The 12,689-nt window shown below is 37.4% G+C and overlaps 1 protein-coding gene across 1 annotated transcript; it reads left to right on the forward strand.

Moving 5' to 3' along the window:
• The first annotated feature begins 330 nt into the window (after window positions 1–330).
• On the forward strand, window positions 331–12,493 carry LOC123706467 (cytoplasmic dynein 1 light intermediate chain 2). Its single transcript, XM_045655767.1, has 9 exons — window positions 331–484; window positions 730–920; window positions 1,608–1,811; window positions 6,453–6,664; window positions 6,966–7,195; window positions 7,395–7,506; window positions 7,961–8,101; window positions 9,600–9,825; window positions 11,191–12,493. Exons 1-8 carry the CDS (start codon window positions 411–413, stop codon window positions 9,822–9,824), a joined length of 1,389 nt encoding a protein of 462 aa, XP_045511723.1. The 5' UTR covers window positions 331–410; the 3' UTR covers window position 9,825; window positions 11,191–12,493.
• The last annotated feature ends 196 nt before the right edge of the window (window positions 12,494–12,689 follow it).

A 12,689-nucleotide genomic window follows, 5' to 3' on the forward strand; every position in this document is an offset into this window, starting at 1 on the left:
AGCAATGCGGGTGAAACCGCGGGGCACAGCTAGTGATACAATAAATGTGCAAATAAATCAAGTGCAGAGCTCGTTTACGTGTTGCTTACACAATTTACTTCAATTTTTCGACTAGCGTATCGGAGGAAAATATTTTTGAATAAATACGAGAAATCTCTGATGGGATATAATATTATTGCATCAATTTAAAATAATTTAAATTTAATTATTATAGTCACAGAACAGGAAAAACTAGTTGGTGTAATTAATATTCGCTGCTTATTTTTTATCTGTCTTTTTAATCATATAGCAACATTCGAAACACGAGAATTCATTATCTGTTCTGTCTGCAAGAGTGACGTATGAACGGCAGAAACGAAAACGAAAGAAAAGCCTCTTGTGCCGTTGTTATCTTCTATCATTTCTGAAGAATGGAGACAAACGGCCAAGTTAATGGGCTTAAATCTAAAAAGAAAGACAATGGAGACGGCAAGGATAATTTATGGTAATTGTTCAATGTTCATTTACAAGTAACATGCAGCATCCATATAGGGTATCCAATGTGTCACACCTACGTGATGTCAAGAGTCGTACCTGAGAAATATGTGACCTAGCTGCGACGTTTTACCTTTGTTTGTAAAACAGTCGTGGAATCCGACACAACTGTATATGTGGAAATTGGAAGGGAAACGACACCTATGACACATGTAGTCGTGCATCTGCATCATTTAAAGTGATTTTCATTTCCAGGTCTGCGATTTTAGAAGAGGTCCAAAATCAAGGGAACACAAAATTACCATCAAATAAGAATGTACTTGTATTGGGTGATAATGAAACGGGTAAAACAACACTCATAGCTAAATTACAAGGTGTTGAAGACCCAAAGAAGGGGTCAGCTCTGGAATATGCATATATAGATGTAAGAGATGAATATCGAGATGGTAAGTTTATTAAAAGACTGTGGTTTTTTTAAAAAAAAATACAAGTTTTATTTATAGCAATCCCCCAGTTTGTGTTATGATTGTTTACAATTGAAAATCTGTTTTGTTAATTGAATATTCTATTATATATTGGCATTATCTATGATAAATTGTTATTTATGATTCTAACACTAAACAATAAATAGCTTCATTATTGATGAGATGTGTGCTCTTTATAAATTAAAGCTTCTCCGATGACCAATAATATATGTGATATAAATATTGTATATTAACACCTTTATAATATGACCATATACAAGCAAATAAGATTTGATTTGATTTGATTAGGTCTCCGCAATAAGAATAATAAAAAAAATTTAATACAAATCTACACAATACCTTGATACCATATTTAAATTCACAATATGTAAAAATAAAAAAATATTTTTAATTATTCTAACATTATTATACTTATTTACATATTTGGTTGAGATTTCTCATGTAATATGGTTATGCTCTTTCATAAGTATTTATTTTATGTACTTAATATGGTAAATATGTAATTATTTAAGTATCTACCTATTCATTTATTTGTTATCTATTTAATTTATGTTGAAGCAAAAAAATAAATCTAATTAGACTTTAAGTTATTTTCTATTTATTAACAAAGTCTTCCGAACCCTTCCTTAAAATGCATTATATTTGCAGACCACACAAGGCTCAGTGTATGGGTACTAGATGGGGATCCAGGGCACACAAACCTGCTCAAATTTGCACTTAATGAAGACACATTCCCTCACACATTGGTGATATTCACGGTGGCGATGACCACACCATGGGGTATTCTGGACCAGCTGCACACGTGGGCGGCTGTGCTCGGCGACCATATAGACAAATTGGATCTCACGCCTGGTGAGTTATTAACGAATAACTAGACTCATAATGATACACAATAATTTATCAATCTATGTGTCTATTGGGAAGTTTTCTTATATATAGCACTAGCTGCTCCGCGCGGTTTCACCCCCGTGGCCCTACTCCTGTTGGCCGTAGCGTGATGATATATAGCCTATCTTGATAAATGAGCTATCTAACACCGAAAGAATTTTTCAGATCGGACCAGTAGTTCCCGAGATTAGCACGTTCAAACGAACAAACAAACTCTTCAGCTTTATAATATTAGTATAGATATAAATAGACTGAGAATTACTACCATAAAAAGGTATTTATTTGTATTAATGTTTTGTACCATGCTGATTCACTATTTTTAACATCCTTTTGGGTAATTGTAAATTTAGTTGCTTATAGTATATCAATGGTTGAGACAAGCCTAAATAAATTTTAAAAGTTATTAAATGCAATACTTTATCGCATATGGGATGGTATAAAAATGCATTTGATTTGTATTTTATATATTTTTTTTTTTTTTTTTTTTTATTATTGACATCTGCGATCAGTCAACGGACTATGAGCAGATATTTGGACAGATTATATGTATTTTATATTTGAAATTTAATTTTTCCTGGTTTTTTAAATTCTTAACCCATTGAGCCCCAAGCGGCCCGATCAGTCCCAGACACAATAGATTTTCTATTGTGTCTGTGGTTCCGGGGCCTGAGTTATTAACTGTTTGATTTTGTCAAACCCCTAACCCTCTCACAAAGACACAATAACTGTACAGTGCATTCATTAATAATAAAAAAGAAAAATGTGAATGCCTTTTAATTTCATCAGAAAATTTCTAAATATCTTGATATTTCGTTAATAGTTCGTTATTTTTGTATTTCATGATCACTAGGAATCCGCAAGAATAGTTTTTTTACGAAAGATATTAAATTAATATTTTTGCTGATTTATGTTCTAGATAATCCGAAACTATGCTGTTGATATCTATACTGTTGACTGGACTGCAATGTGCAGATTGTTGATGTTATAAGGAGAAGTTTTGGCTACTTTTATTTTGAAACGGTAGGGTTGTCACTGCCTGTAAAAATCGTAAATATTACAGATAAAATGAGTAAATAAATTTAATAAAAAATTCATTTCATTCTAGAATGATTTTACTTATATTAGAAAATTAATATATTTTTAAGATTTAGAAGATTGTTAAAAAAAGATATACATATAGGTAGGTACTTATGTCAGGTAACTGAATAACCTGTAGACTGTAGTTTAGATAGAAATAGAATAAAGACTTGTAATTGGCAACTTCCATCACCGTAATATGAAAATGGATCTTCATTAACACATCAGTCTCAGTGATCTATTCTTAAAACCGTCATATCTAGTACATAGGGAGCATGAGTCATAAAATGCATCTCTAGAGGTAGAATATTAATGTCCAATGCCTGCTTGCTTATTATCTTTGTCTTTTTGGGTCATTGTAACTAAAAACTTACTCCTCTTGTATTATGATCTTTTAACACAATATGATGAACGTGTGTTTCAGACAGTTTTCTTTTGTATGTACTTGGTCAAAATTTGCATTAGAAAAATGTCTTTATCCCTATTGCTATCATGATTTTCACTTAAAGCGGCAGCACTCATACAGTAGAAAAAAGTGAGCTGATGATAATACATACTTGAAACAGTTATTATTTGACAATAACAGATTCGAGGAAGAATCATATTACTTGTATTATTCAAGTTACAACATTCCAAAGCTTTTGCGTAGGTATCTAATATTGATAAAAAATTAGCACATTCTCACGAGTAATGCTTTTATATCATGAATATGTTTATAATTCTTTAACATGAAGTTGGAGAAATATAAAAACCTTGCAGTACTATTCTTCTCTATTATTACTTCGAACTCTTCAGCTTTATAATACTACTAGTGGTTCGCCCCGGCTTCGCCCGTGGTACCTACATGTTTAAACTATCCTATCTCTCAAGTTGGATCGAACTGCACATGGTGTGCGAATTTTATTATAATCGGTTAAGTGGTTTAGGAGTCCATTGAGGACAAACATTGTGACACGAGATTTATATATATTAAGACTAGGTTTCCGCCCGCGGCTTCGCCCGCGCAGTCAAAGAAAAACCCGCATAGTTCCCGTTCCCGTGGGATTTCCGGGATAAAACCTATCCTATGTCCCGGGGTAAAAAGTAGCCTATGTCCTTTCTCGGGTATCAAAATATCTCTTTACCAAATTTCATGCAAATTGGTTCTGTAGTTAAGGCGTGATTGAGTAACAGACAGACAGACAGAGTTACTTTCGCATTTATAATATTATAATAGTATGGATAGTATAGTTTTAACTTTTCATTCAGGTGTCGCGATATTTCGTTCCCTATTAAAGTAAACAATTCATAGATCGCTAACATTTCTTGAATTTTCTTCAAATCAAAATAAATCTAACACAACATAAACATCTGTTTCCCCGTGTATTGATCGTAGAACCGGTTGCATTGAGCTTAGCATCTCCGTAAGCTCGTGTTTATTTCTCGCGGTGACTCAGCATGCCGTGTGACGTCATCGCGGTGACAATCGATTAACTGTAGGCGGATTGATAGCTGCGTACCTACTAAGTACGCAGTGTATGATGTGCACTTTGCGTATTCTTTACACGCATTTCTTGATGATTAGCACTTTGTAAGATAAGCAAGATATATTTAATATTTATTTAAAGAAAACATGGGGTATGGGGTATTATTGCTCAATTTGTCACTGACCTTTGGTCAGTTTGGTCATCAGTAAGACCGGTCGTCATCTCATATGCTCTGCAGCTACATTTTTCTAATACATAGTTGAATATATTGGTCACTTCAAACATTACGAAACCAAAAAATAATCGTAGAAAAGTAAATTTGACAACCCTACGCATCGCCCGTGAGAACTACTAGATTCCAATTCATTGTTAGTATCAAACGTATAATTAAATAAGTCCAGTAATCGCATTTAATCTTATCTATCATTAATTAAATTACGACATAAAAATGGTAGCACTACAGAATATAAATTGTTTACGACGACGAAGTTAACCGTTCTGTCGATTACCGAATTAATTCTACGTAACTTAACAATAATTATTATTCGTGAAAGTAAAGAGGTATTGTATTTAAGTGTGCCAGGTGGATAAAATATATTCGTATGAACGGTCGAGATCGGTCTTCCGTGATAGTATTTTCGTGTTGAATCTTTGCCTAGACTTTAAACTAGACTTTCTAATAGTACAATGCAATAGTCATATTCCTATCTTTGATCTTTCACGATTTCTTTGAAGAGCCGGCTGAATTATGGTTTAAATTACGTTTAAACAATGGGTAGGAATTTCAAACGCGTGTTAGACAGGCTGGGAAAGATGACGATGAGTGTCTGTTTGTTATTTACGACTTAACTGACTGTTTAATAAATCTGTAAAGTTTCTCATTAAATGCCATTTACGAGTTATGAATAAATCCTCCATCCATTGCGAAACGATAACATCAAAGTCAACTTTTCATATTTTCATCGCGTATTCCGATTTTAATATCAAACACAACATTTGCATAACGCATTAAGATTCCACATTGATGCTTGTGAACCGACAGCCTTTGTCATCGTGGTCTTAAATATGCAAATTGAATAAGAAACAGGTGTTTTATTACTCTTGTAACTCATAGGAAAATTGACTTTATCCATAAAACTAATCGATTATTAATGTTCTATGGTCTGGAGAGAAAATTCAGTTATTATTTAATCTCGCTCATAATCAGATGCTCTCGATAGTCTATACTTTATATTAATTATACTACTATTTTCTCCGTTTTGTTTTACCTCCTCCATTGATAAAATCTTCAAATTGTGGACATACGAAATATCAATGAAGCATCTAACTCACACAATAGCGCAATTTTTTTAGTCATTCAAGTGCTAAAAACCTGACTAACACGATGAGGTACACATATTATCTAAAATTATGGTTGAGAAATATATCTCAGAACGCAATCGTGACAAAACTTTTCTAAAAGGACCTTCAAATATGTAAATAAACATTCAACCGATGTTAGATGACTCAGAGAGCATTAATTCGTTATTCGTTAAGTAAGCGTTATTTCCGTCGCAGGTCATTAAATATGTGTTTGGTGGTTTACTGTTCTACGGTTTTCTTTATAATGTTATTAAAGTTTATTGCAGAACGTACATGCTATTAATATTGCTTGAAAATGCATTGTGTGGAATGTATAGTTTCATATGCATCCGTTTCCCTAATTACCACAAATCACAAATAAAAAACATATGTTCTTTATAGTCGATAGTTATTAATCATGTGTTTTTTGTTTTAATTTGTAAATTATTAAGGTCGTCAAAAAATGGATAAAACATTCATTGAAATTAACACCTTATTATATAGTAGGAATGTTCAAAGTCTATTGAGTCTCTCATTAGAAAAATCTATCTAATACACGCGTAGGCAGAGTTTTGCTTCGGACAATTTTTCAGCGTGATTGTTAGTATAGTTGATTATTGTATGTCTATCGCACATTACCTTCTCCAAAGCAAGAATGAAACTGCTCATTAACGCTATTTTCGCGTAACAAAGCGCTTATAACCCAAATTTTCTATTCCAGAACAAAAGTTACAGAGCAAAAAACAACAGGTACAAAAGTGGATACGGTATACGGAGCCCGGTGACGAGCTGGAGCCCACAGCGTCGTCACCAATGAAGCGATCGTCGAGAAACCTCTCAGATGAGCTCGATAGTGATGAGGAGGATAATACGCTGCCAGAGAATGTGCTGTTCACGAATTTGGGTTTGGATATCGTGGTTGTGGTTACTAAGGTGAGTGAAACATGTTGATTGGGTAGAATGGAGATGGAATTATTATAAGATTCGATCTGATTGTTAAGATACAAGTCCAAACAACTTACCCTCAAGTATTTCTACTTCATTGATTTTTGTTTTCATGATAAAAAGTATTGTATGCTCTAATGTAAGGTTTCACCTGACTATATGAAATTTTTTCCCATACCTTAAGCTACTAGCCCTAGCTTACTTTCCCACGAATAATTGGTATTTTGGAATTTGGACATGATTAAACATCTTGTTAGAACTATTTTAACCTTATCGACTTACTCTACAGACTGACTACATGAGCACACTGGAGAAGGAGCACGACTACCGCGACGAGCACTTCGACTTCATGCAGCAGTGGATCCGCCGGTTCGCGCTCCAGTACGGAGCGGCCCTCTTCTATACGAGTGCCAAGGAGGACAAGAACTGCGACCTGCTGTACAAGTACCTCACGCACCGGATATACGGCCTGCCCTTTAGGACACCAGCTCTGATTGTGGAGAAGGATGCAGTGCTCATGTGAGTGTAACCTATAGCTTGCCAATTAGGACGCTCTGGTGATATGTAGCTTGCTAATTAGGACAATATGGCGATAAGTAACTTGCCAATTTGGACACTCATTTACATAGCGTCAAAGTGGATTAGCACTATTTCTTTTCACCTGAATGCTTTAATGAAAAGTTTATTAGTATTAATATAATATTATGTTCATTTTCAGACCCGCTGGCTGGGATAGTATGAAAAAAATTAGCATATTATATGAAAACATGCAGACATGTAAACCGGATGATTATTATAGAGATGTCATCGTACAACCTGCCTCGCGAAAGGTACGATATAATTTTCTAACTCCAAATATATTTTTTAATCCTTCATAAAATTTGAATTTTTTTAGTTTTATAACTAGCATTTAAATGCTATAAAACTTAAAAATAAATAAATGTGAAGTTTTTATAGAATAGAAAAAAAATTGATCACGAGGCAGGATTCGCGTTTGGCAAAAACATGCGTATCATCGTCGTAGCCGAATCTCGTCTCATAATCGATTTTTTTGAAGCTATTGGATAGCTTCTATCGCGGGCCTTGAGCGCGGGGACCGAATCGAGAAATTCCGTAACGAAAAAACCTCACGCTCCCCACTCCGACGGGCGGAGGTGTGGCTTGAAGGCATAGCATGCGATAGCTTTACCGCGGCAGTCCTCGAGTGCCACACGTAGTTTTTTTAATGTATCATTTATTACTTTAATAAATAAATTGAATTAAATAAATAAAACTGTGTTGCAGAGCGGCGGTCACCGCGAGGCGGAGATCACGTCGGAGGACGAGCAGACGTTCCTGCAGCGGCAGCTGAGCGCGCTGCAGGCCGGCGCCGCCGCGCCGCGCGCCGACTCGCCGCTGCGGGCCGCGCAGCGCACCGCCGCGCAGGTCAGTGCGCTACCGCGCCCGTATGCGGACCGCTTCAAGGTCTCAGCACACATATGGGATCGGAAAGGGATCGTAACCGTAAAACCCCTTCCAGACGACACAATTTTTCGTCCAATTTGACTAGATTGGCAATCAAATTGGGTCGTCTAGACGGAAATATGAAATTCAAGGTCATTGGGTGGTCGGGATCGGCCGATTTGCGATTGCCTTGGGATTGTCCGATCAAATTGGGTGGTGTGGACGCTAATTGGCCAATTTTTACTTGTAATCTCTTCCTGATGCTAGATATTTAAGCGTTACTATTAATCTCTCCTCAGGACTAACGGCTTCTCTCATAATAGGTTCTCGTTTAGTAATGTATGGGCTTAGGTACTAGAGATAATAATTCATTAAAAGTGTCATGGTCCATGCGCATACAATTTGTGAAATCGACACTGTTCAGTTCTATAACAATATTTATATGACTTAGGCGATTTCTTTTAAGCAACCATTCTTTGCTCCATATCCTTTTTCTTTCTTCTAAATTTGTAGTTACAGCCAAAATCAGCCCCAATTTTTGTTTTTTACTAAGAGGCATGTTGCAAAATAAAAGTCCAGTCAGTAACGGCAACGGAGCAGAACTAAAATTGGCGATTTAATTGTGTACGTGTGGATAGACGATCAAATTGGGCCCGATTCAATCGGCAATCAAATCGGCTGATTAAATTGTGTCGTCTGGAAGGGGTTTAACGCCTTTCGCCTCGCTGTCAACCAGGCGTCAACCTACCGTATGCACGTGACGAAAGCGTATCAGCAGCGCCTGTACGTCAACTCGGCTACGGCTAGGGGACACCGGCGTTACGCCTCAAAACGGTAAGTACGGCAAGTCGTAGCAGGCAGAGACGTAAGCGCGGGGAAGGAGAGACGTAAGCGCGGGGACGATGAGCCGTTAGCGCTGGAATTGCAAGTTCGGAGCCTGTTCCGAGGGGAGGCGATTACGTTACTTTTCCGATTAGTGTGCGTTGCAGTAGGGAGTTTAATACAAACCATTCTGAACGTCTCGAGGCGATACGGTTACGATCCCTTTCCGATCCCATATGTGTGCTGAGACCCTCAAGCAGTTTAGATCGACGCCTTGAAGCCGCGACCGCGCGGTGAACTATGGACATTCATTCACTGCCGTACACGGCCTGCTCGAGCCGTCACGACCATTTCGAGCCGTCAACTGCCTGCTTTGTAGCGACAGCTCGGGCAGTCAACGACCGACCGCTCGAGCCGTCCGTGTACGTCGCTCAAACCGGTCGAGCTGCTCGTGTACGGCCGCATTATTTATAAGCTGGTACAAATATATTGGTGTGGTGTCGTTTAAGTTTGGTCAAATTCGGACGATTTGAAGCCGCTTAAGTTACTTTTTTGTTAAAAAAAAATTTCGTTTCCGATAAAAGATCGATTCTTTTCAATCCGTTTGCAGGATCGGTTCAAATCTAACAATATCTAAAACGATAAATATGTCTTGCAGTTGGACGGCACGAAGATCGGCATGGGCGGCGGCACGCCCGGCAACGAGGGCGTGCTGGCGAACTTCTTCAACTCGCTGCTGTACAAGAAGACGGGCTCGCCGGGCGCGCGCGCGGACGCGTCGCCGGCCGCCAGCGCGCGCTCCGACGCGGCCGCAGAGCTCGACCGCCTCACACGCGCCAAGCGCGCGCCGCCGCCGCTCGACCTCAGCTCCTCCGACTGCTAGCGTGAGTGTGACACACACGCTACACACGCAACACTCACACGCAACACTCACACGCAAGACCCACACGCAACACTCACACGCAACACTCACACGCAAGACCCACACGCAACACTCACACGCAACACTCACACGCAAGACCCACACGCAACACCCACACGCAACACTCACACGCAACACTCACACGCAACACTCACACGCAACACTCACACGCAACACTCACACGCAACACCCACATACAAAACTCACACGCAACACTCACACGCAACACTCACACGCAACACTCACACGCAACACCCACACGCAACAATCACACGCAACACCCACACGCAACACCCACACGCAACACTCACACGCAACAATCACACGCAACACCCACACGCAACACCCACACGCAACACCCACACGCAACACCCACACGCAACGTAAACACACATACGTAACAAAAATACGTATACAAATACATAAAACATGATCCCACACAACACATTTACATAAAAAGTGATCACACGTGTAAGGTGTTGCCTTTACACAGAACATGATCACACGCAACATCTTTACACAAAATATGATCACACGAAAAACCTTTACACAAAACGTGATCGATCACAACAACTTTGGACAAAACATTATCACGCGCAACACCATTACACAAAACATGATCACACACCACACATTTACACAAATCATGATCACACACAAAACATTTACACAGAACATGATCAAACACAACAACTTTACACAAAACATGATCACACGCAACACCTTTGCACAAAATATGATCACACGTAACAACATTACACAAAATATGATCATACGCAACAACTTAACACAAAATGTGATCACACGCAACAACTTAACACAAAATGTGATCACACGCAACACCTTTGCACAAAACTTGATCAATCACAATAACTTTGCACAAAACATTATCACGCGCAACACCATTACACAAATCATGATCAATCACAACAACTTTGCACAAAACATTATCACGCGCAACACCATTACACAAAACATGATCACACACAACAACTTTACACAAAACATGATCACTCGCAACAACTTTACACAAAACGTGATCACTCGCAACACCTTGCTACAAAACATGATCACACACAACACATTTACACAAAAGACGATCACACGCAACACCTTTACACAGATCATGGATCACAGGCAACACAATTACACAAAACATGACTACATGCAACACCTCACGCACACACATACATAACCACATCTACTTTTTGAAAATAAGCATTCTAAACAGCAAAAATTAAGAGCAATTTTTGTTTTTCCCTTATAAATTATGTTTTATTTTTGCCATAAATTCAGGTTTAACTATAAAAGTAGTGTACCATTGCAGGCAGTATTGCGGCAAGTGTACTCAAGTTGGCGCGTCGCGGGCGGCGGCGCGGGATCCTTTCGCTTCAACGTTTCGAGGAACGGCGGCTATGTAGGACTATTTTCCATACTTCAAATCACTCCCCGAACGCAGTCTTGTATGTGATATAATATTATTTCGAATACTCCCATGTAATATTATTGTTTGTTCAACTACCCGCATATTAACAGTATTGCAAACTACCCCCAATATTTTTATGAGTGAGATTTTATTTCTGTTTTCATTGTTTTAGCTTGAATTTCAGCTTATAAATTTTATAACGAAGTACTTCATATGTATAAGAATGATTCCATAGATACAGAAGTCGTGGGAGATAGTTCCTTTGTACGGATAATGCAGTGGACGGGAAATACCTGTTTAATTTTCTGTGTAACACTTGTTTTATGATATTATAAGTATTTATTTAGATAGCCTCATGTTTGAAGTGAAAGATAATTTATAATGATAGGTGTAACGCAAGGAACGAAACGGTCATCGTCGAGTAAGATTATGATGTAGAGATTAGTGTGGTTTTGTACTGAATCTGTATATATATTGAGCTTTATAAGAAATTTTATGAATACCCTCAGCTAAATTAAAAAAAATTGAATTTGAATTTAATCGAATTTATGGTAAACACGGGGGTTGAACTAACTTTTGAGTATATTTTTTGTTATTGAGATTATTTAGTATTGTTTTTTTTATTCGTGTAAAATTATCCATACTCGCGAAAGGCTACCATGTAATCTATGATTTAACTTGCGTATACATCTACGAAAATATACAGATATATAACAAGGGTAATGCAATTTGAGTGAAATATAATATATAAACACTGGATAAGACAATATTCCACGTCACAAAGTATTAGATTTATCTAATACATACATGAACGATTTTTACAACAAGACAGAGCAAATAACTAGTAAATATTTAATGACATACCATCAAAAACAGTAAAACCTACATCAATTATAATTAAATATCTATTTACATAAGAAAAAGGAATATACTATGTGATAAATGGTGCAGTACAAAACCATATAAAATTCCATGAGACGTGATCTTCTATGAAGACTGGAACCCGACTGCAATGCTCGAATTGTGGTCAAAAACCATTTGAATATATCTAACGAGGAAATTTACCATGACGTCTTATAGCAGTATTATTTTAGTGTGGGAAAAGGACAGCGCTATACAACTTATATAGCGCTGTCCCTTTCACGCACTGGAAATAATACTGCTCTAAGATATGTTACGGGGGTTGTCGGATGATAAAAAATAAACATTATAGTCGAGCCAATTTAATAGGCAACATTTGACGTCTATCAATTTTATCTTCGAAGAGAGGTAACTTGCTTAAAAACATCGATTAAAGTGAATTAATCGATACGGACTTGAAACATTTGTCAATCGAACTTGAAACACATATTTTATTAATTTATGATGATTTTTATTCACAAGTAATCAATGTATTCGAT

The sequence above is a fragment of the Colias croceus genome, chromosome 3 (assembly GCF_905220415.1).
Source record: "Colias croceus chromosome 3, ilColCroc2.1".
Classification (NCBI taxonomy): Eukaryota; Metazoa; Arthropoda; class Insecta; order Lepidoptera; family Pieridae; genus Colias; species Colias croceus.